Source organism: Papaver somniferum, chromosome 6 (assembly GCF_003573695.1).
Source record: "Papaver somniferum cultivar HN1 chromosome 6, ASM357369v1, whole genome shotgun sequence".
NCBI lineage: Eukaryota > Viridiplantae > Streptophyta > Magnoliopsida > Ranunculales > Papaveraceae > Papaver > Papaver somniferum.
Genome location: NC_039363.1, coordinates 148,143,068 through 148,168,756, shown reverse-complemented (window position 1 = coordinate 148,168,756; position 25,689 = coordinate 148,143,068). Strand labels below are relative to the sequence as shown.

The following is a 25,689-nucleotide window of genomic DNA, read 5'->3' as shown; positions in this document are numbered from 1 at the left end:
ACATTCTAGGCTTGAGTGTCACCGGCAAATGAGTTGCAGAAGAAGATAAGTGTCCGGACCTAGAATGGTCGAAGTTGCACGCTCTGACTAACAAGCTGTTGGGTTGGGACTACAAAACTTCTGTGGAAAACTTCTATGTATCTAAGAATAGTAGGACAAAGACCATCAAGCTGACGCTGTTTAAGAAGACCTTTGAAATAGCTCACTTATTTTTGGGACAAAATTTAGAACAAAATAGCTCAATTAGGACGGAGGGAGTAAATAAAAGAAAAAATTATAAAAGAAAAAAGTTAATTATTTATAAGGGTTAAAACTTAATACAAAATACTAAAGGGTAACCGAGTCATTTTCTACCATTAAGACACCCCTTATCATCAAACAAAGGGTGGAATATCCCTTCACAAATGGGCTAGTCCCCAAAAAATCGTTATACAGTTAGTTTGACACAATTACCAACTCAGTGCTCTAAAGGCCCAAGCTACAGTTAATTCACGAGCCATCGATGAAAAGAAGTTCCATTGAGACATTGACGCACACTTAAGTTGCAAAGCGACACTAGCAAGTAACGCCTACTGAAACAGAAGAACTCCTAAATCTTTGATACGGTATACTTGGAAATCCAACCTTCAATTTTGTTTTCTAGGTGAGTCCCCTTGCATTTCCATTGCTTCTTTTCCTTTTAATGTAACCCTTTAATCTCTATTATCTGCTCTATTGATCTCATCAGTGTCAATCATTTCTTCATCTTTCATAGCTTGCCCTAATTTAGCTTTAAGATCTATTAATTTTTCCAAAATATTGAAAATTGACTAAATTTAGTGCAGAAATGCTAAGAAGTAGAAGTCGACTAGGACAACAATGGAATTCAATGCGGCATTACAGGTTTCCTGTTGTTTTCACATGTCTGATTATAATCCTTTTGGTATACATTTTCACTGTAAGTAAAGATGAACAAGAACCAACGTCATCGAATCATAAAGGGATCAGTTTACAATCTTTAGTTCAATTGAATCCTACGGTAGAGTTCAGGAATGGCACCAATGTGATATCCCAAATACCCTATTCTCCCAAAGCTGTTCTATTTCTAGCTCATGGGTGCAATGGTAAAGCAGCTAATTTTTGGGACAAGTCCCCGGGTTGTCCCAATTGCATTGGTCTTCCTGAAGAAAGGCTTATTGTTCTTCATGCTCTTGCGCGAAAATTTGCTGTGCTTGCAGTATCTAATGTTGGAAGGTGCTGGACATTGGGGGATGAGAAAGTAATTGTTAAAGGGATTATTGAGTGGTGGGTTGTGAAAAATAACTTAGGAAAGGTTCCTCATGTGGCTTTGGGAGCCTCTTCTGGTGGTTACTTTGTTTCTGCTCTTGCTAATGATGTTAAGTTTAGTAGTATAGTTGTTATGATTGCAGAAGGTGTGTTTGAACGGATGGATATTCCGAAAAACTATCCTCCTACCCTTTTCGTGCACATGCCAAAAGATAGAAGAAGGATGCGGCTGATTGGTGAGAATATGGAAGCTCTAAGACAGAAAGGTGTTGATGTTGCAGAGGTAAAATGTATGGAGTTTCCATTGACTCCATACCTTTTGTCCGACAGAATTCCTGGTATCGATGATGCCATTTCTTTTGAACTGGTTGAGTTGCTTCATAAAGAGGGTTTTGTTGATGAGAATGGATTTATGAGAAAGGATGGGCGCGCAACTCGTTGGAAAGAAGCTCTCAAAGAAAGGAAAAATGTTTCATTGGATAAGAATAAATTGGAAAACATTCAAGAGGAGCTTAATCTTGCTTTTGCATACCATGAGATGACTAGCTTGCAGAATGAGCAAATATTCAACTGGTTCGAATCTCATATGAAATGATCAGGATTCTAATGCTTGAATTATTGGTGCACTTTTCAAATGATATGAGTAGTTTAAAAATAGATATCATACTTAATGAACAAAAAACTTCCGACTCGAACAGTTGACCAGTTGGATAGCCAAAGAGGATCCCTGGGGCTTGGCTTAAGCAGAACAGGTGGATACAGATTTCATAGGTTGAATTTGATGCGGTTTACGAAGTTTCATGCCAGCGCACCACAATGTAGCATATTTTATCAATCCAAGAATGCACCGGATGTTACTGGAATGCAAAGGGAATGAAGAAACTGGTTGTGTTATTCTATTCCGAAAAGGTTGGGTGTTTCAAATTTTCCTACGGCCGCATAAGAATATGCGTCGCCTCATCCTTCAGAATTCAAGGTATAGTTGTTTCTTTTGTTTCTTCTTTTTCTTGCATTTTTCATTTTAGTCAGTGTCCAGTGTTAATTGACTCAATCTTTAATATCTGTATCTCTATCAGTATAATGTTATCTGCATCAACCTGTTGCTCCGACTCCTGCATGTCAATGAGATATGGCTTTTTATGTCATGATTCTTAACATGGTATATATTTGGTGCAAAACATTTAAGTGCTCTAATAAAAGTCAAAGACACTGAAATACAAATAGACCCATAAATTTGTTTTAGATGTTTGAGAAGATCGTGGTTCTATCTTGAGATACCAATGAGACAAACCTCAGCCAAAAACTGCAACATCAAAGTGATCAAGCATTACATTTCATATGTTGCTGCATGTTTCACTATAGAAGTCGAGCTCTAAAGTGAATCCAGATTCCAGACTATTCAGAGTACTATGGTCAACAAGCTTTGGCCGAGTCGGATCACTATGGGACCAGATGGTTCAAAAGATGATAACTCATCTGTTGCAAAGTTAATGCTATATCAGTGAGTCTGATCCCGCATAGGACACTCTCGTTTTATCTTATCCTCAGGAGAATTGTAGGTTGATAGATGGCATAACAAAAATACAGAGAATTTAAAACTTACTTTCCTTTGAATCAATCTATTGAACAGAGTTAAACCATAATCAGCAGTGGTGAAGATTGAAGGAATAAGAAGTTGTTTTTGCATGTAATAAAACCTTGAAAACATAGGAACCACCAAATTGTAAAAATTCCGTCCTAGTAAAGAAAAGACAACACACCTTTTAACTAAATACTAATAAAATTCATGCATAATCCATCATCCATAAAAGAAACAATATAAAAGCGATCCAGTACTAGAAATCCTGAGAAGCTGAGCAGTGGCGGGTCAACATGGTTCAAGCCCTGTGTTTGTATCGTCCTTCATTAGCTCTCCTGAAGAGTTGAGCTTGATAGAGAGCAGCCCTTTCAGAGGAAAGAGCATGTGCAAACCCTTGTCTGATTTGATCAGTTGTTAATGGGAACCTGTGAGTCACCATTGAGTTCAATAAACTAGCTACTCCTTCTCTGTAGAGTGCTCCAATCCCATCTGTGTGTGTGTTTGACAATGCCTGTGGCAAGGTAATCGTTGGATCCAAAGAGGATGGGATAGAAGCAACACCTCCTATACCACCGCCGAGAATGCTTCCTACGGACGCCGACCAGCCGAAAAGTCCCCATACCATAGTTGGGTGTGTCCTCCAGAAACTATAATACAACAGATCGAGTAAGAACAAATTTGTATTAGCAAAAAGATACGAAAACTCATACAGTAATAATCGAGGAAGAATGCGGCTTGAAAATCTAGGTTATAATCTAGACAGTTTTGTGGATAGAATTGCATCAGGATCACTTTCTTTGAAACACATCATAGAGTTGAACTACTGTTTTTTCTTCATAGAAACAATGAATTGAACTCTTAAAGAAATGAACTGAAGGTAGAAGCTAATTACTTACTCGCAAGTGCCGATAAAGGGTGGTAAATTAGGGTCATCGGGAATAAGAGGGGTAGGTGGTGAAGAAAAGTCGGGATCAGTAGGTGTTGAAGGAGTGACGATCACAGGAGGTGTAACTATAGTTGGTGCTGGAGGTGTAACATAAACTGGTGTTGGAGGTGTAACAATAACTGGCGTTGGAGTGGTTGGAGGAGAGTAGCTGTGACTTGGTGTTGAAGGTGTGCTAGTAGTTGGTGGGCAGCCTCCTCCGCCTCCGTGAGATGGGGTACTGTGGGAGGGGGTTGATGGAGTACCATGGGATGGTCTTCCACCGCCTCCATGAGAAGGGCTCCTGGGTGAACCTGCATTTTAGTTCATAGATTGTCTCATCAGAACTAAACATTATAAAAATATACCAGTGGAAGGCATAGTTTAGTAAGCAAGCATTTCAAAAACTTACTAAAGCTCTATCACTGAAAGTAAAAGCATCTATCATTTTATCTAGTTAAACCCTTAGCATGCACATAAATGTAATCTTATCTAAAAGTTCAAATGGTCCATAAACTGGACCCATTTTTTTTCTTCATATAAACATGAGGGTGTAAGAGAAAGAGAGTTACCATGATGAGGGTCAGGAGGATAGTAAGTCTTTTGATCTTCAAACTCAAAGGTTCTACACATGACTCCAGGTAAAACGAAAAGCTGATGAGAAACCAACACTGCTGCTATTACCAACACATAGAACTGCATGTTTCCTTTCCTCTCCATGTTTTTTTCTCAACTCTCAGAGAAGAGAAGAAATGAGTGAAGAAGAAATGAGAGTGAAGAAGTGAGGTAGAAGTGATAGCCATCGATAGTAAATATATAGGAAGATTTCACAGAGAGTGGGTATCTGTTTGTTAGTACAAAATTGCAGGGGAAGTAAATATTAGCAGGTGGATGAATGAATGAGTTAGTTGGATATGTTACAGACTGCATTTATAAGATCAATGCATGCTGCATGGCAAGCAATAGCAGTCCCATTTTTAAATCTATATATAAATAGTAGTGAATCATGATGCATTAAATGTAAAAATTGGAAGCAATACACTGTATATATATTTTTTTATTCAAAAAAGTAAAACTTTAAGTTACTTTTTACTTGGAGATTTTGATTATGTTCATTGTTAAGAGGAGCTACAGACTATTGTTCTAGTTCCTGCTTAATTTTCCATCTTATAAATAAATGCACTATGGTTCCTGTTTGACTAAGGGGTGTCTTTATACCATCCATTAGGAAGGATCATTTGTCTAACCATCTAGAGTTTGGATGATTAGTCGACAAAACCTCAATACTATTAAGGCTAATGAGTCTTATCATATGGCGCTAGTTACTTACATCTAGTAAATCATCATCAAACCGATCTCTTGGGAAGTACTAGTTTTACTGTTAATTTCAATCACCATGTACCATTTATGGTGACGGTAATAGGATGTGTCCAGTTAGTCAAAGGACTTGCTTCCGAGTACAGAGACAGCCAACCCTCATGTTTTTATTGATAAAGACACAAAGTGAGTATTAAGTGAAAGAAACAGGTGAGATGCTCAGTTATGTCCATAGTAATTGCCTTCTCCCCAAAATTCAAATTTTTTAGATAGCTCTTTTAATTAAATTGAACATTTGGTTTGGTAAATCCACAAACGGATCACAGAACGGGAAAATGGTACCTACAATTAATATGTACCTTATGAAAATGTATCCATATGTGGTGCTTTCTGTGAAAATATCTCTTACCTAAGAGAGATGCATGCTAATGTTTTGCAAGATCTGTCAAGGCTTTTATTGCCATTAACCAGGAAGGCCCTAGCAGCGGGGATACACCCCATCCCTGCTTTTTGCTACAAAAGTTTACTATAAAGATCCTATAAGAAAGATTTTTTTGGGGCTGCTATGTATTATTACCATAAGCACAAAGTTATCTTTTTCATTTGGAATTACCTTGCTACTCATTGCAGCATACAAATTCTAATTTACTTGTAGCATGCATGTTGCTTTTGTTTCTGCATGTCTTCGCCTATATTAAAAAATTAACCTTGTTCCCCGTAAAGTGGCTTCTTTGCTAGTATTACCCAACTTTTTTTGTGTTTCATGCATGTCTCTATGTTGTTAATCCGTCCCCTGCAGCCAAACACGATCAGGAGATTGCCACCACTTTGGTCAACTTGATCAATCTTCAAGGTGACTATACTGATTCAACCAGCGGTTTGGTCAGTGGTGGAATGCCCCGATTGGGTTAATCTTAGAGGTGGACTTAACTTTATTTTTAACCAAATACGCGAGTCCAAGTTACTAGGAGGTACTTTTCTCGTCTACTTCTCATTCCCATTGGCTGTATCACTACTATAGCACTATCATCTTTAGTCCAATTAGTCAGAGGGTGAGCAATGCTACGAGTTCTTTGTTATGTCTGTTGAGCTTAAACATTTGTGTATCATCAAGTGTGCAACCCTTGAGGTTAAAAGACAAACTAATTATCAACAGTCTAAGTTGCAGGAACACAAGAAACGACCGGTGTATGCATGTGGCCAGCTAGCTAGTGTCAAAGGTAAGGACCATAAAAACATACAATAAGTGCAGTGTGGTAAGTGGTAACTATATATACGTACTGCGTACACTATCAATCTTAACTCTTCTCAGTTGGTATTGATGACGATAAAATAAAAATAACGTTGACAATCAAATGCTGAACACCCTACACACATATATTTATGATTTCACAGATAAGTGGTTGAAACTTAATGATATTATCTGGCAATACCCTTGCTAGATAAAGAAAGGCTACATCGGTGCAACAAGTTACTGCTACAAACTATTGCAACACATTGATCAAGGAGAGAAACAGACACAGAGAGAGAGAGAGAGAGAATGTAACAGTAGTACTAATGGTGTATGTCTGTCTTGGACTTGGACAGCTTGGCTAGCTCATGGGTTTTCACTACTCTTCACGCGTAATTCCTTTCATAAATATATCACCCCAAGTTATTGGTTTGGATTTGAATGGAATAAATGTATCCAACATCTACTCCTGTCAGGAAAAGTTACTACCACAAAAACCATACAAATCATCTCATGTCCGTTAGATGTTTTATGGAACCCATACAAATCTTTTTCATCCAACGGCTAAGTAGGAAACTGGTAGATATGATATGCGTCTATGGGCATGTCACTAAGGTTTGACAGTTTGACTGATCTTTGGACTGATTCCGATGAAGAAACAAACTAGTATTTAGTATGTAGTCCCATTCTGCAACCCTATATAGTAGGTATTCAGAAGAACAGGACAGCTACCAGCTTTTATTAACTTTGAAAACTCATCAAGGAGTGTGCTAGCAGAACTTGCTGGTTTCAATAGGGAAGAGATATCGGAAGTCGGAACAGACATGGGAGCTTCCTCTAGTCTAAATCAAAATCCTTTTGGAAATAAATAAATGAATAACATAAATCCTTTCGGAGATGACGAATATCACGTGAAAATCATGTTATCAATGACCGGCCATAGTAGTGTAGAACTTGTGTAAACATTTTCTGATTATTGGTTGGAAGGAGCTGGTCATGTATTGCGGGGGAAAACTGAACGGACGCATTGGTATCCCACATGCAGTGCCAGTTGGATGTCAGATAATGGAATGTATGGTGTATTGAGTCGGTGACGGTGGCTCATTGTATCTGTTATTAAATGGAGGAAATACCAATAGGTCATAGAAATATATAATATATTAGAGATAGGTCATAGAAATATATAATATATTAGAGAGAGTTTGGTTCAGTTGACTGAGTCAACTGTCTGTTTGGTCCATTTTCAAATATATATTATAGTTTGGTCCTGTAAATTATAGTTTGTTCCTAGGGTGACGTCATGGATGATGTAATTGTCATCTTGTGTAGCAGAAATACCCTTTCAGATCTATATATATATAAGAATTTCTTAACACAAAAGAAATCTTTTTCTTTTTCTTTTTCTCTCTCCTAGTTTCAGATCTATTTTCTCTTTGTTCTTGTTTTTCTTTTGGGAATTTTGATAAAGTACCTCAGTTTTTTGGTATCCAAAAAATAAATGCCCCCGCTTTTTTACAATTTGTTAAAGTGCCCTCACGTTAGTTTTTCTATCTAGTGTTAGTTAAGTCTAATTTACTTTACATATTTGCCTTTTATTTATTCCCACATTGATTTTATACATCATTTTTCAGGCTTTTCGAGTCTGGTTCAGGATCGTTACACCGCTTTCAGGTTCGTTACCTCATTCCCCAAAAAGGGTTCATCATCTCAAGTGTTTTGGGGTTTTTGGTTGGAAGAAATCGACCGTCTATGACATATTTTTAGGTTCGTCGTGCCCGGTTCAGGATCGTGACAACGCTTTCTGGTTCGCCGAGCCCCGTTCAGGATCGTTACACCGTTTTCAGGATCGTCGGAACATTTACCCTCCCCTCTAAGGAGATGTAGTTCAGGGGTAAATAGGACTTTTAATCGGAAAGATAACTGTCACCTAGCACTTAACTGGATGGAATTTGCCTTTTGAATAAAACGGGGTACTTTAACAAATTTCAAAAAAACGGGGGCATTTTTTTAGTGTAATGTGAAAAGTATGGGTACTTTATCAAAAAGCCCTTTTCTTTTTCTTTTGTTTTGCTTCTGGTGTTTGAATATGATGAAGACGATTGTGTTGAAAATGAAGAAGACGATGAAGATTTATATTTTTTTTTCTATTTTTTTGTTGTTGTTGTTGTTGTTGAAAATGGTGAAGACGATGAAGACGACGACGAGAATTTGTGATGAAGATTTTGGATGTTTTTTCGTCTCTGTTGTTGTTGCTGATGATGGAGACGATGAAGATGAGTTGCTGCTGCTGATAAAGAAGATGAAGATGACGAAGTTCATTTCTGGAATGAACTCTGGTTTGTTATGAAGATTTTGATGTTTTTTCGTCTCTGTTGTTGCTGCTGATGATGGAGACGATGAATATGAGTTGATGCTGCTGATGAAGAAGATGAAGCTGAAGAAGTTCATTTCTGGAATGAACTCTGGTTTGTGACGAAACTCCGCACAAATAATAAGTAGGAAATTTAGTTTGGTTTTATTAGGAGTTCATTTGAAGGAATGAAATCCAGAGTTTATAAAACAGAATGAACTGCTACAAAAAATAAGTAGGAAATTTTGGTTTTATTAGGTGTTCATTTGAAGGAATGAACTCCGCAATTCATCAGACAGAATGAACTGCTACAAAAAATAAGTAGGAATTAACACGTAAGGGTACTTTGGTCCATTTAATATTTTCGAATAATTATGGACCAAATGGAAAAAGTGATTTCTCAAAGGACCAAAATGACTTGGGACCACCTAAAAAAGACCAAACGATATTTTTCCCAAATTAAATTTGGACTGTACATGTTTCGGTGCTTGAGATAAGGAGATTGGTGATAAAAACTTGAAATCTAGCAGTTTACCTGCTCCGCCCTCAAGGTTGATTTTGGACTTCACATCTTACCAATAACATATGCCTCAATCAATTTTTTTTTTCAACTTTTAGGCTGACATAAACTTGGAACCATAATACCCAAAACTTTTCTGTTTTGTTCTACTGGACAAGTCTTCAATGGCAAAACGACACTTATCATTTGTATTTTTAAATTTTATTTTTTTTATTCGGCGTTCTTTGTATATAAAGAATACCCAGAGCGGCTGACAAGTTATCAGCCGAACCTATTTTTTGAAAAACATATATAGGTTCGTTTGAAAAGTTATATTAATCGAGCCTATGTTTTATCAAAAACATAGCTAGGTTTGGATGACAAGTCATCAGCTGAATTATTCATTGTTCTTCATTTTGTAGGTATTGATGAACAGTTCAGTTGATAATGAAACATGAAAATGATAGCCGAACTTTACTTTGTGTAAAACAAAACTAAGTGAAAAAAGGGGGTCTAACAACCACACCCAATATTTCGCTTAGCAACCTGTATGGACTAACTCCTATAAACTTTTAAGAGAATCAACTAGACAGTCAGACTCAAACTTAATAAAACGTATATCAAGGAGTTATATCTCAATTTCTCGATTCAATACTTACTCAAGAAAATAGAAATACGCGAGTCTAATTGAATACAAGAGAAATCACTTGAACGGTACCAAAGACCAATGTTCAAGTGTCAATCAATTTCAATCAACAACCAAAGGTTGGATTACCAATTGATTGATTCAACGCACAACCTGTGATATTACAATTATATAACAAAATATAATGCGGAAAAGAAATAACACAAACACCAGAAGTTTTGTTAACGAGGAAACCGCAAGTGCAGATAAACCCCGGGACCTAGTCCAGTTTGAACACACACTGTATTAAGCCGCTACAGCCACTAGCCTACTACAAACTAACTTCGGTCTAGACTGTAGTTGAACCCAAATCAATCTCACACTGATCCAAGGTACATTTGCGCTCCTTACGTCTCTGATCCCAGCAGGATACTACGCACTTGATTCCCTTAGATGATCTCACCCATAACTAAGAGTTGTTGCGACCCAAAGTCGAAGACTTTAATAAACAAATTTGTATCACACAGAAAAGTCTACAGGAATAGATAAATCTGTCTCCCACAGAAATACCTACGATTTGTGTTCCGTATTTTGATAAATCAAGGTGAACAGGAACCAATCGATAACCCGGACTTATATTCCCGAAGAACGACCTAGAATTATCAATCACCTCACAATAATCTAAATCGTATGATGACGAAACTAGATATTGTGAAATCACAAACGATGAGACGAAGATGTTTGTGACTACTTTTCTATCTTTCCTATCAGAGAAATAAATCTCAAGTCAATCTTACAATTGTACTCAACACGATATAAACAGCAAGATCAGATCACGCAACTACAGAGAAAATAGTTGGGTCTGGCTTCACAATCCCAATGAAGTCTTCAAGTCGTTAACCTACAGGGTCTCGATAGAAACCTAAGGTTAAAGGAGAATCGACTCTATCTTATACAACTAGTATCACACAGGAGGTGTGGGGATTAGGTTTCCCAGTTGCTAGAGTTCTCTTTTATATAGTCTTCAAATCAAGGTTTGCAATCAATGTTACCTTGGTAACAAAGCATTCAATATTAACCGTTAGATGAAAACCTGATTAGATTCAATCTAATATCTTTCAATCGTTAGATCGAATCTTATCTTGTTATACACATATGAAATGTAACTTCATTTAGGTTTGAGTAACCGTACCTAAACATGTACAAGTCGTTGGTTCAACAGTAGTTAACCATAGGTTAGCCATATGAGCACTTTCATATCAACCTTATTCTTATTTACCACAAATAGTTCAAATGACTCTTCAAAGTATCAACGAGCTGTAGTTTTGCTTCCTTTTTCAAAGTATCAACCTTATGATACCAAGGTCAGAAGAAACCTTTTTCAACGCAGTTCTTAACACATCAAGACTCTTCAAAGTATCAACGAGCTGTAGTTTTTCTTCCTCAAAGTATTTAAGAAAATCATGAACCACTTCAGCAGAGACCATATCCTCATTCTCAACATCCTGATGAGTATAGGCATAGTAACATGAGGCATTAGGATGATCATATTCTACTATAGTTTTTTTCTTCCTTCCCTTGGACTCGAAACCAGTACCTTTGTAAAGAAAACCTTTTTCAAAACCGCTAGAGTTAGAAGAAGACATTCTTGACAAACCACAAAATATCCAGAGCATGCGTACGTGACTCAAGGGTTTTGGTATTTGAATGGTTTCTTAGGGAAGATAACTTTTAGGGTTTCTAAAAATTGATTCGTGACAGTAAAACGGGTACTCGTACGAACACAACCTGACCCAACAACAAAGGTACGCAGCCGGTCGTATTTTTTACGACAAGACATAATTTCTGCTATGTGAAAATTATCACAAGATTTTTTGGCTCAATAAATTTTATATCTCTATAGATAAATAATTTAGAGAACACAACATAGTTGCAATGAAAACAAAAGAGGAACAACATCAGATACAACCAATACTTTAAGCAAAGTTGTTTGTAGACAATAGTTTAGCTATGGACGATAAGAAAATAACTCAACTAAACAGAAAGCAATTTTGCCAACAGTATACCTGATCATTAACACATCTTACTCAACATGATTTTTATGAGTAAATTTTCAATCCTTGTGATTAATTGACACAAGTATGAGCTCTAAGGTCATTAAATGAACTGTGTTTATGGTTGAGTATTTTTTTCCTTTCGAATTTAGGAAAGAATTCTTTTTGATGTGAGAAATTATCATAAAACTTACTGTCATCATAATACGAAACAAGGTTTGAGTTCTTACCAGAAGAATTTTTACTGGAGGGAGTTGACAGTCTGTCGACGATTTCTTTATAACCTTCAATTATCACCTTTAGATTATTTCTCATATCATCATTTTTGATCCCTTCTTATGAAACCTTGTTCACATCAAAAGTAGCCATATCTCCCTTCTTGACAGAGGTGAATTCCGGATCTCTTCTTAGACGATTTTTGTTGAGTCGTCTGTTATGCTTCTGAGCATTTGAGGAATTCATAGAACTGACTTTCCTGGTGGAATACACAGGGTAAGTACTAAATCCAATTGTTTTAGACATACGAATGTCAGTTACACCTTTGAGGATTAAGTCTAAGGTGTGTTGAAGTTGAACAAAGGAATTGTTATTTAACCTAGAGTTTCTCTTTTGCTTAACAGGCCCTTTTGAATCACAAAAGATACATACTTTCCGATCATGAGGGTGATTAGAAAGTTCCGTCTTAACATCATCGTTTGAAGATTTCTTCCTCCCATATGATGTGCTACATCCTTGATCAGTGGATATTACATGCACATCTTTTCCAATAGGAAGGAATTCCGGTTTTACTCCTGAAACTGGAACTTTCTCAGTTGCAGTAGAAGTAGATGGTATAGAGGACTTTTTGGAACATCCTTGAATCGAGAGTTTATTTAGGCGATGTTCAATTTCCAAAGAATCCTTTTTGAGACTTGCCTCAAGTAGGGTACGTGAAGATTGATCTTCAGCGTGTTTTTGGAATTACAGTCTCTTACTATACCGAGAAGAACATTGACATTATTTTTCAACCGATTAAATCTATCAGCTTGGATTCTAACAAGATTTAGAATCAGTTCACTCTCTTCAGCTGTATCCCTTACGTCAATGGAGATAGACTCTTTTGAAGGGTAATCGGAATAATACAAGTCAGTGTCTGTCTGTCTCTTCATGGCACTAGGTTCTTTTATATTTGAGATTGACGAATATTTATCTTTGATAGATACTGCCGAGACAGAGCTTTTATTTCTGGTGATGTGTTTTCCGGAGGTAGTACTCTTGTCCATAGAGACAGATCGCTACAAACTCAGACTTATAAGGTCTTAAACGTGTTTTCCTGCTCTGATACCAGTTGAAAAAGCGGGGGGTCTAACAACCACAACCAATATTTCACTTAGCAATCTGTATGGACTAACTCCAATATACTTTTAAGATAATCAACTAGACAGTCAGACTCAATCTTAATAAAAAGTATATCAAGGAGTTATATCTCAATTTCTCGTATCAATACTTACTCAAGCAAATAGAAATATGCTAGTCTAATTGAATACAAGAGAAATCACTTGACCGGTACCAAATACCAATGTTCAAGTGTCAATCAATTTCAATCAACAACCAAAGGTTGGATTTACCAATTTATTGATTCAACGCACAACCTGTGACATTTCAATTACATAACAAAATATAATGCGGAACAGAAATAACACAGACACCAGAAGTTTTCTTAACGAGGAAACCGCAAATGCATAAAAACCCCGGGACCTAGTCCAGTTTGAACAAACATTGTATTAAGCCGCTACAGACACTAGCCTACTAAAAACTAGATTTGGTCTGGACTGTAGTTGTACCCCAATAAATCTCACACTGATCCAAGGTACAGTTGCACTCCTTACGTCTCTGATCCCAGAAGGATACTACACACTTGATTCCCTTAGCTGATCTCACCCACAACTAAGAGTTGCTACGACCCAAAGTCGAAGACTTTAATAAACAAATCTGTATCACACAGAAAAGTCTACGGGAATAGATAAATCTGTCTTCCACAGAAATACCTACGAGTTTTGTTCCGTCTTTTGATAAATCAAGGTGAACAGGAACCAATCGATAACCCGGACTTATATTCCCGAAGAAAAACCTAGAATTATCAATCACCTCACAATAATCTAAATCGTATGATGGTGAAACTAGATATTATGGAATCACAAACGATGAGACGAAGATGTTTGTGACGATTTTTCTATCTTGCCTATCAGAAAAATTAATCTCAAGTCAATCTTATGATTGTACTCAACACGATAGAAACAACAAGATCAGATCACGCAACTACAGAGAAAATAGTTGGGTCTGGCTTCACAATCCCAATGAAGTCTTCAAGTAGTTAACCTACAGGGTCTCGATAGAAACCTAAGATTAAAGGAGAATCGACTCTATCTTATACAACTAGTATCACACAGGAGGTGTGGGGATTAGGTTTCCCAGTTGCTAGAGTTTTCTTTTATATAGTCTTCAAATCAGGGTTTGCAATCAATGCTACTATGGTAACAAATCAATATTCACCGTTAGATGAAAACCTGATTAGATTCAAGCTAATATCTTTCAACTGTTAGATCGAATCTTAGCTTGTTATACACACATGAAATGTAACTTCATTTATGTTTGAGTAACCGTACCTAAACGTGTACAAGTCGTTGGTTTAACGATAGCTAACCATAGGTTAGCCATATGAGCACTTTCATATCAACCTTATTCTTCTTTACCACAAATGACTCAAATGAACTAGTTAGAGAGCTGTTCAATTGCTTAGATCTCATAGAAGTATACAAGACATAATCGAAACAAAAACAGTTTTGATTCACTCGAATCGATTCATGAACATTATAGGTATGGATTGCAAAGATTTCATTCCTTAAAATATAAATGTCTTAGTTCATGAATTAAACTGTTTTAGGAAATAACCTACTTAAGTACACATACTGGTACGCGGACTTAAGTACCTGGAATAAGTTTGTTTTCAGTTCACAAACTCCAGCGGAAATTCATGGGATATGAACTTTCAAATGACTCAAATGAACTAGTTAGAGAGATGTTCAATTGCTTAGATCTCATAGAAGTATACAAGACACAACCGAAACAAAAACAACTTTGATTCACTCGAATCGATTCATGAACATCATAGGCATGGTTTGAAAAGATTGCGTTCCTTAAAATATAAATGTCTTAGTTCACGAATTAAACTGTTTTTAAGAAATAACCTACTTAAGTACGCATACTGGTATGTAGACTTAAGTACCCGAAATAAGTTTGTTTTCAGTTCACAAACTCCAGCAGAAATTCACGGGATGTGAACTTCCGACAGTACGCGTACTGGTACGTGGACTTTAGTTTGGGTTATCCTCAGCAGTAAAGTACACATACTTTGGTTCAAGGATATTGGACTTACACACATATGAGTTGTATCACAATGTTTATATCCAACCATGGTTATGTATTCTAAACTCTCATTTCAATCATTGAAACATTCTTAGAGAATGTTATATAGTTGTTGTTCACAAACTATTTTTCATCAGAGCGATTTTCAAGTGATTGAAAATAATATGACTTTCGACACTAGTAAAGATGAACTTGGCCAAAGCGAAAGCTTACCAACACATATTTCGAGAAATAGATAATCGAGATAAACTCAGCTCGAAATAGTACACGTGTATAATCTTAATCTATATAGCAATACGACTTTTGTCTTAAGATAGGAGATAAAGTACACTTTTGAGTGATATATAAGTTCAAGTCTCCAGATACCTTTTTGATGAAGCTCCACCAGTTCCTTGAGTAGTTCTTCGTCTTTGCATGATGAACACCATGGAGTCTAGAGCTGAACTACACTTTATATCCTAGTCCGGGACTTAGATATTAGTATATTATAAATCAAGACTTATAGTTTTGGCAACTAAACTTGACAAACAAGCTTGAGATAACAATGCTTGCGAGTTCGACCGAGCAGTGCTCTAACACTAAGTTCGGGAGTTACAGTGTGAAGTTCTACTGATAACTTGTCAACTGAACCTAGGTATGGTTTTAATATAACCAAGGTTCGGCTGATAGTTTGTTGGCCGAATCTCTGGGTATTTTTTGTATACGAAAACTAAGGAATAAAAAGATTTAAAAAAAAAAACATTTTTAAAAACAACGCAAAACTAAAATAAATAAATAAATATTTTTTTTAAATAAACTAAAAAATGGTAACTAATTAATTTACCTAACTCTAAGAAACCATTTATCACCATTCTTAGGATATGGTTATCAATTTGTAGAACACAAAAGTTTTGGGTATTCCCCAAAACGTTACGTGTTTCTAAAACCATTCTGAAGAGTTGAGATGGGATCGCACCGGGTGCTCGTGTTAAGTAAACCCTTACACCCTTAGTATAGGGATTATATCATCTTTGGGTGATCGGGGATGGGGATTCAACCTACATCTAGTTATAATTCAGGTATAACTTATGCAACGAGTGTTGTTAAACCTCAAACCATGACATTACCAAAATTAATCTATCTACTCTTTCCGGCCTGGACAGTTTGCCTAACATTTTTTTTATGATGTCATGATGAATCACTATAAGTTTAGCCTCATTGATATGCCAGACTTCACTGAGTTGTTGTTACTCCAATTGAGCTTTATAATGGTAGCGTTATTTCTGTTCAAATCCCAGTGATTTTAATGATTATTCACCTATTCAAAAGGAAGAGGATTTTACTAGAGATAACACTTCTTTAGATGATGTAGTATTTCCTTTTTATTACGAAGCCAATGATGGTTTAGAAGAACGAGTTTATCCTGAGAGTACTATTTTAGAGTCGTATGATTTAGCAACAATAGTCTTAGACGAAGAAGATGAACTCGTAGAGCTTTTAAATATGTGTGAGGATGCATCACCTAAGTATAACCTAGAAGAAGCAATTGACCATTTTCAGGATTCCGATGATCTAGAAATTAGGGATATTGTAAGTAGTCTATCTAGAGACACTCAAAACTCTAAGTTTGGGGGTGATTATCATTCTCCCCGTGCCTTACCTTTAGCTCTTAGAAATATCCCTCACTTTCGACTTGATATATGTGCCTCAAACATTGTACTAGATTACTTTCATATTAGCTCTCCCGAACATAATTATGTCCATGAAGAAGTTTAGTTGTTATAAACCCATCCTCAGGTTGATGTGGTTTATCCAGGTTATGATACCCAGATTGACGTTGTTTTCCCACCAAAAACTTTTCTTCCAAGAGCGGGAATGTATGATTTTCAAATGTGTTAATTATTAAGTTTTGAGACTAAGCATGGGTGTTTTAGGATATTAGAATCGATACATTTGCGTGGTCAACTGTGTGAGTCAAACCTGATTGGCTTTGAGGATCCCCAACTATTCATGTTGTTATTATGTGCTTCTAAGTTCTTAGTTGAGTTTTTCCAGACTTTACAACCTGATCATATAGATCCTTCTTATGAGGAAATCCATCCCATGAAAATATTTTATTTAGAACCTTTGATAGAACCTGAACCTGAACCACAACTAGATGTAATTGTCTTAAACAAGCAACTAGACAAGGGTGTGTTATGTTGTTCATATTCTTGGCATGTTGCAAATTTCTTTTATCTGTGATAACACTTTTTGATGCATACGACACACAATTGTTCCGGCTACTGCTTTATGATATGAGGTGATTAATTCTTTCTTATGTCTAGATGAAGACGTTAAACTTAGCACCAGTGTTTTAAAGCCCAGACCGGCCGTCGACCCAGTAAAATCACCGGGTCAGGGTCAACTAGGCTAACCAGTGGTTCAACCGTGGTTCACCTGGTCATGTAGTTACCACTATTTAAAGCATTTTATCTTCACCCCACCATACTTCTCAACCTTAACCTAGATATTGCACACTCTTTCCCTCCGTGCTTCTTCCTTCTTATCACATCTCTCTCTAATAACCATAACCTTGGAAGAAAAATAAAGATATATTCTTTTAATTTGTTGGAAGATCTCTCTTTCTCAATCATGGGTTTTACGTTTCATACTTTCATCATGGGTTTTGTCGGTTTCAAATCGATGTGTTATTAAAGATTTACAACTTGGATAAATTGAAGATATGTTGCTATAATCACGAATTTATATTTTTCTTTTTCTTTTTATGAAGCTTTCTACTGTCCATTAATGGAAATATGGAATGATCAATGGCTTGATTGAATGTTTGAATGGTTTGATTGAATGTTTGGATGGAAATATGGAATGATTAATGGCTTGAATGAATGTTTGGATAATAATATGGGATGATTATTGGCTTGATTGAATGTTTGGATGGCTAGATTGATGATTCAGAAAAGAAATCAAAATCAAACTTTTTTTTATTTTTCTTCTGGACTTTAGACTTTAATAGTGTTGGGTCAAACCAGTTTGAACGGTACTGGGTTGTATGGGTCACCGGTTGAATCGCCAGAGTCACTTGTTTCACAAGAAATAAAGTGTATTTAGACAAACGCATTGGGTCAGTGTTGAACCAGACCGAAAAAGTGACTGGGTCACCGATTCACCGGTCCAACAGGTCGTACTAGGATGGATTTTAAAACACTTCTTAGCACTTCTTGGGAGGTAACCCATGCTCATGCAACACGGTAATATCCTTTCTAAACTCTTTTTCTTCAAGTGGTAACAGTTTCTCCTTGTTGATGCTTTAAATTTTATCTTTAGAACATTGAGGACAATGTTAGATTTAAGTTTGGGGGTATGAGAGAAACTTTTTAGTTGCATTATTAAACTCTGGAGCCTAGAATTTGTGCGAATTAAGGATAACGCTAACCAATATAAGTGGATGGAAGCACCTTGATTGTAGGAGTTAAGGAACCCAAAATAGAGTCTATTCATAATTAAAAGCACAGAGCTTGGGTGTTAGAAATAACATGGTAGTTTCGCCATATCTCGTGGAGTGCTTATTACTTTGTGTTTTTATTTTATTTTTTATAAACTTATATGTTTCCCTAAATGATTTGGTGGGGCACACGCATCAAATTCTTATCAACACTGGGATGAAGTAGAGTGATTGAGTTACAAAAAAAAAAAATTTATTATTATTAGACCAGACCATCAGATCAACGGAAATAAATTGTTCAATAAAATCGACCGCTGGTTCCGATTGTATGCCAGCCGAGTTGATCTAGAATTAGGATTATCGACCATTGGTTCCCTTGTATATGCCAGTTGTGTTGATATTAGTTCAGACCAGTATCTCACTCCATTAGAATAATAGGTTCATCCTGGCAGTGGCCTTCAAATAGATATGGGAAACACCGTTTATCTTAGTCAACATCGTAAAACATCTATTTTTTCTGTATATCCATCTTCTTAATTTATTCTTGTGATTTGTTTGATTCCGAATATGGATGCGACTATATGAGTAGAGCCTTGTCGCTCGCATAAGGATATCTCCTCATATAGTCAATGAGAGCATGCCAACCAAGTGAGATTCTTTAGTGCCATTCCAAGGTTCTACATAGGTAGATAGGGTCTGGAGTAAAGGTTTTGTGGTTACACCTCTGGTAAACCCTCCCGAGACTATAGGCCACTAGGGCCATCTAGGGGTTTAAAGACTTATTGCACACGCCAAGTGCAATCGCGATGCCTGTGACTGTGAGGTAGGATATTATTTTCTAGATTTGATTTGCTCAGGGACTAGCAAATAATAAGTTTGAGGGTATTTGATAGACACAATTTTGTGTCTGATTTGATCTCAATTCTATGTAATGTTGGTACTCAATTTTGTGCTTATTTTTATATTTTATGTATTTGTAGGTGTTTTTGAAGAAATAAACTTTTATAGAGAAATTGGCACGAAAAGTGGTATTTGGACCTCCGACAGAAAGTACTAAAAGCAACCCGGAAATATGTTGGAGGCACTCCAGACATGCGTTGAAAGCACCCCAAGAAAAGTGTTATTTACACCCCTAGAAAAAAATAAATGCACCAATGGGCATATGTTATATATGGGTACCCGAGTTTTGGATAAGGGCTGCCTTTCTTCTTTGTTTCGAAATGCATTTTTGGCGGGAAATAAAATTGTTAACTGCATACTCCTGGATTGATATTTGGACATGAATTTTGGAAGATATTTGCAAAAGTAAAGACATAATAATATTTGCTACCAAAATTGCAACAAACTTACGTGATTTGGATACGAAGAATCGAATATTTATATATATTTTCTTCCCGTAGAAAGAAAAAAAGAACATAGTTTCATGGTCTTTTGGTGCTTATAACCTCTGATTTGGTGTATTTATCTTTCATATTAGAGTAACTAGCCGTCCATTAGCAGTAATTACGTTTCAGTTAATTCTGTTTTACGTTTTGGTAAGTCTGTTAGTTTGTATTGTGGGGATTATAACCACGTGTAGGGCTATAACGCGTTAGGGTTGTTGTTAGGTCATCGTCTCCTTTATTAACTTATACCTGCATTCAAAGCTTATCATTAAAATAAAAAAGAAAGAGGCGGAACAGTGGTACTAAATTACTTAAGCCTACCTGTTATAGTTTCATCATCTCTATTATTATCTTAAATATCAAAGGACTATAAAAATTGGTATCACCCAGATATCCTTCTCTCTTCTACATCATGACAGTCCCAACTATCAAAGATGTAGATTCAACCACCCGTGAACTTTAAAAACTCATCAAAAACCTCACAGATCTACACACACGTGAAGATAAACAACGTACTGCTGCTGCTCTGCATCAAGATACCTTGCTTGCTTCCTTGGTTAAGATTTCTGAAGAAAATCAAGCAAAGTTTAAATCTCTTATTACACTTCTTTCTAGATCTCATACAGACTCACAAGGTTCTCACACACCACCTTCCTTTGAAAGTCACACACACAAAAATCACATTGGAAATCACAATGCCTTTTCTAAAGCTCCAAAAATTTGATTTTCCACGATTTAGTGGTGAAAATCCCCGTAGCTGGTTCGAAAGTGTGAAAGATACTTTTAGATTCACTCAATTCTTGAAGAAAAAAAGACAGAATTTTCTTCATTACACTTAGATGGTAAGGCAGATTCCTGGTTTCTCGATTTTCTTACTGGTAAAACATTTATCTCTTGGCCTCTTTTTTGTTGAAGATATATGTAATCGTTTTGAAGATCTAGAAAATGATAATTATGTGGGTTGTTTTAACAAGCTTTTTCAAGTTACATCTGTTGAAGATTACTTTGAGCAGTTTGAACAATTAAAGGCTTTAGTGCTTAGCAAAAGCCCTCATCTCACTGAGTAATATTTTGTGTTGAGTTTTATTAGTGGGTTGAAAGAGGTTTTGAAAAGCTCTGTGCAAATGCAAAAACCTTCAACACTTTCTCAAGCTTTTTATTTGGCTATCTAGATTACAGGAGATGGCCCTCTCCTCTCAAACCCAACCCTCAAAAACCCTTCATTTAAACAAACACCCACTGCTTCCACCTACAATAAATTTTTGCCACAAAGAACACCTATTATCCCTTTCAATGTAAGTGGTTTTACATCCACAACCACATTTCAGTCTTCTAACCCACCACCCAAATCTCCCTATATACCGTCAGAAGATTAACTTATGAGCAGATGGGTAAAAGAAGAGCTCAAGGACTTTGTTTCAACTGTGATGACAAATACCAACTAGGTCATAGGTGTAAATATCAACAATTTTTCATGATGGTAGCTGAGAATGAAGCAGATGAGTTGGACCCAACACCTACACTAGAAATTCTAGAAGACAACTTAGTAGAGTCTAATATAGAGATTTCACTCCATGCTCTCATTGGAAATATTAATACTGAAACAATTCGCATCTTAGGATTAATTAAGAAAAGAGCTATCACTATATTGGTGGATACATGGAGTACTCATAGCTTCATTGATTCATCTCTTTCCTCTCAATTGGGTTGTGTTGTCCAACCTACAGCTCACATGCTAGTAACTGTATCTAATGGTTCTAAAAATATCAGTACAGAGGTTTTGCCAGCAACTTCAATGGACAATGCAACATCAACCATTCTATGCTGACTTCATATTATTTCCACTAGGAGGCTGTGATTTGGTGTTAGGAGCTGATTGGCTAAGAACATTGGGAGATATAACTTTCAATTTATCCAAGCTCTCCATTTCCTTAATGCACAATGGTCAGGAGCTCACCTTACAAGGCACAACCACCAAACCATCTCTAATGATGATAAGCAGCAATGCCATAAGAATTTCATTAGGAAAAAACATCTGTCGTAGTGGGCCAGTTCTTTTCAATTTTCATGTCACTTATCTCATCTGAAATACCCACCCCTGTGAAAGACCTCCTCACCAGCTTTGCTGCTGTCTTTGAGGAGCCAACACAACTACCACCACATAGGGTTTTAGACCATAAAATTACTCTCAAACCTGATTCACAGCCAATAAATTTCATACCCTACAAATGTCAATACATTCCCAAATCAGTGGTGGAGGCTTTAGTCCAAGAAATGCTCAAGAATAAAATCATTCAAGATAATCATAGTCCTTTTGGTTCTCCAATACTAGTTGTGAAGAAGAAAGACAACACTTGGCGCTTTTGTGTTGACTACAGGAAACTCAATGCCATTACTATAAAGGATAAGTTTCCTATTCCAGTCATTGATGAACTTTTAGATGAACTTCATGGGTCTAAGGTGTTCACTAAATTAGACTTAAGAGATGGATATCATCAAATTAGAGTACATCATTCTGATATTCATAAGACATCATTTAGAACTCATCAAGGTCATTATGAGTTCAAGGTAATGCCATTTGGCCTTACCAAAGCCCCTTCCACCTTTCAAGCACTTATGAACTCTATTTTTGGTACATACTTAAGAAAGATTGTCCTTGTATTTTTTGATGATATTCTGGTTTACAGCCCCAATCTCACAGAACATGAGCATCATCCATCAGTTGTTCTTTCACTGCTCACAGAACACCAACTTTATGTCAAATACTCCAAATGCTTCTTTGCACAGTATTCTCTTGAATACTTAAGATATATCATCATAGCTGAGGGGGTAGCTGCTGATCAAGAGAAGATTGCTTGTATGCAGTCTTGGCCTATTCCAACAACTCTTCAGCAGCTAAGGGGTTTCTTGGGACTCACAGGGTACTACGAAAGGTTTGTCAAAGGTTATGGAACTATCAGTAAACCACTCACTGATTTACTCAAGAAAAATGTTTTCATCTGGTCACCTTTAGATGAGGAAGCTTTTTCTACACTCAAGACTTCCATGTGTACTACTCCTGTACTTTCTCTCCCTGGTTTTTCAAAACAATTTGTTATTGAAAATGGTACTTGTTCTAGAGGCATTTGAGTAGTATTAATGCAAGAGGGAAGGTTCATTGCTTACTATAGAAAACCACTGGGACTCAAAGCCTTGGGATTGTCTACTTATGAGAAAGAGCTCCTAGATGTAGTCAATGCAGATACTAAATAGAGACATTACCTCACCGGCCATCACTTCATCATCAACACTGATCAACAAAGCATAAGGTACTTCATGGAACAAAAGATTACCATCTTACCACAAGAAAGATGGATAATTAAGCTCTTGGGGTTTTATTATACCATTCATTACAAGATAGGACAAGAAAATAAAGTTGCAGATGCTCTCTCTAGAATTCATGTTCCTCTTTCTACTACCACCTGCAATGCCATAGCAGTACCCACTCCTACTTAGACTCAGGACATCATTCAAAGTTATACAAATGATGAGGTAGCTTCTAAACTCATTCCACAATTCTTGGTGAATGCTTCTGCAGTTCCGCATTTTAGTTATATATAAGGCATTCTTAGATTTAAAGGTAAAATTTATGTGGGTACTGCTACACATCTGAGGTAACACATTCTGCAGTCAATTCACTCTTCTGCTATTGGAGGGCACTCTGGCATTCATGCTAGTTACATCAGGTCCAAAACCTATTTTTATTGGAAAGGGTTAAAACAAGATAATTTGTTTTTGGTCAGTCAATGTGATACTTGTCATAGGAACAAAGTTGAGCATACTTCTTCTCCTGGCCTCCTCCAACCCCTACCAATCCCTGAGCAAGCTTGGAAATACATCAAAATGGATTTCATTGAAGGTCTTCTCAAATCAAACAATAAAGATGTTATCATGGTGGTAGTTGACAGATTTACTAAGTACAATCACTTCATAGGACTCACCACCCATTTACAGCAATCACAGTGGCTCATAAATTCTTAAATAACATTTTCAAGTTGCATGGATTACCAGCTTCAATTGTCTCTGACAGAGACAAAGTCTTTACCAGCAATTTTTGGCAAGAACTCTTCAGAATTTTGGGTACCCACCTTCACATGAGCACTGCTTATCACCCTTAAACAGATGGCCAGTCTGAGAGAGTTAATGCTTTCCTGAAGGCTATTTAGATGCATGACAGGTCACAAGCCCAAGAATTGGCTCAATTGTCTCCCTCTTGCTGAATGGTGGTACAATACCAACTACCACACCAGCCTTAAAATGTCAACATTTCAAGCTCTTTATGAGTATGTCCCTCCTCACTTATCTTTTCCTACTATAGCCACAACTTTTGTAGCCTCAGTAGAAGAATATCTACAAAGAAGAGATGTTGTTCTTGACATTTTGAAGGAAACTTTGCATAAGACACAAGAGAGGATGAAATGGTTTGCTGACAAGAAGAGGACTGACAGATCATTTGAGGTTGGAGATTTAGTCTATTTGAAGCTCCAGCCATACAGACAGACCTCCATAGCCTTGCGCAATAATTTCAAGTTGTATGATAGATATTATGGACTTTTTCCCATCTTGCAGAAGATTGGTCAAGTTGATTACAAACTGTAACTCCCTGCTAGCTCCAAGATTCACCCAGTTTTTCATGTATCGCAACTAGAAAAGAAGATAGGTGTTGCTACTACAATTATGCCTTCCCTGCCATTGGTTGACTCAGATGGAGATATTATCTTAAACCAATAGCCATGTTATACTCATGCCAAAATTTTCGTCAGGTATAGGAAATTCAACAGCTTCTCATCCAGTGGTCACACACCACCCTAGCTGATGCAACATGGGAGGACCTGACTCACGTTCTTGCCCATTTTCCAAAATATCATCCTTGAGGACAAGGATATGCTGAAAGAGGGAGTATTGTCATGGTCCTGTGGTGCTTATAACCTCTGCTGGGGTGTATTTATCTTTCATATTAGAGTAACTAGTCGTTCATTAACAGTAGTTATGTTTAGTTAATTCTGTTTTACGTTTTGGTAAGTTAGTTTGTATTGTGGGGATTATAACCACGTGTAATGCGTTAGGGTTGTTGTTAGGTCATCGTCTCCTTTATTAACCTGTACCTGCATTCAAACCTTATCATGAAAATAGAAAATAAAGAGGAAGTACAGTGGTACTGAGTTACTTAAGCCTACCTGTTATAGTTTCATCATCTCTATTATTATCTCAAATATTAAAGGACTATAGCACATAGTTACAGTGAAGATTCTGGAAGTTATTCCATGAGATTTTCTTTTGGTTATGGATATACACCAACCTGTAAACACAAAACAGGATTGGCAAGTTCTTTTAAATCGATAAAAAAGGAAGAAATGGGAGATTCTCACTGGTTTTCTCTAAAACATGGAAGAAAAGTGTATCCACGATATCAGAGTAAGTATCTCAGATCTGTACGGAAAGTACGTGGGATAAAGGGAAGATATCTGCTTTGAAGGATTTCATTATATGTTGAAGAGAATTTATGAAATAATTGAAAAACCCAGACGCGTACAGGGTGAAAAAAAAATCTGAAACTTTGGGTGAAATAAAGAAAAGATTTCAAAGATATTTGAGA

General features: G+C 36.6%; 3 protein-coding genes across 4 annotated transcripts; 2 read left to right on the top strand and 1 right to left on the bottom strand.

The window, feature by feature from the left end:
• Window positions 1-530: 530 nt before the first annotated feature.
• On the top strand, window positions 531-2,375 carry LOC113289747. 2 transcript variants are annotated; one of them, XM_026539111.1, is made up of 2 exons: window positions 531-643; window positions 820-2,375. In XM_026539111.1, the coding sequence occupies exon 2, from the start codon at window positions 827-829 to the stop codon at window positions 1,859-1,861; it is 1,035 nt and encodes a 344-aa protein (XP_026394896.1). In that variant the 5' UTR covers window positions 531-643; window positions 820-826; the 3' UTR covers window positions 1,862-2,375. The 2 variants fall into 2 exon arrangements, with proteins under 2 accessions (XP_026394896.1, XP_026394897.1); XM_026539112.1 differs by having other exon boundaries at window positions 550-643; window positions 825-2,375.
• A 513-nt stretch (window positions 2,376-2,888) lies between these two features.
• Window positions 2,889-4,539, bottom strand: LOC113286290 (protodermal factor 1-like). The gene is made up of 3 exons (XM_026534950.1): window positions 4,340-4,539; window positions 3,742-4,081; window positions 2,889-3,492 (listed from the first exon to the last, which is right to left on the bottom strand). Exons 1-3 carry the CDS (start codon window positions 4,485-4,487, stop codon window positions 3,144-3,146), a joined length of 837 nt encoding a protein of 278 aa, XP_026390735.1. The 5' UTR covers window positions 4,488-4,539; the 3' UTR covers window positions 2,889-3,143.
• A 19,724-nt stretch (window positions 4,540-24,263) lies between these two features.
• LOC113291634 lies at window positions 24,264-24,692 on the top strand. The gene has a single exon (XM_026541144.1). It carries the CDS (start codon window positions 24,264-24,266, stop codon window positions 24,690-24,692), a length of 429 nt encoding a protein of 142 aa, XP_026396929.1.
• The last annotated feature ends 997 nt before the right edge of the window (window positions 24,693-25,689 follow it).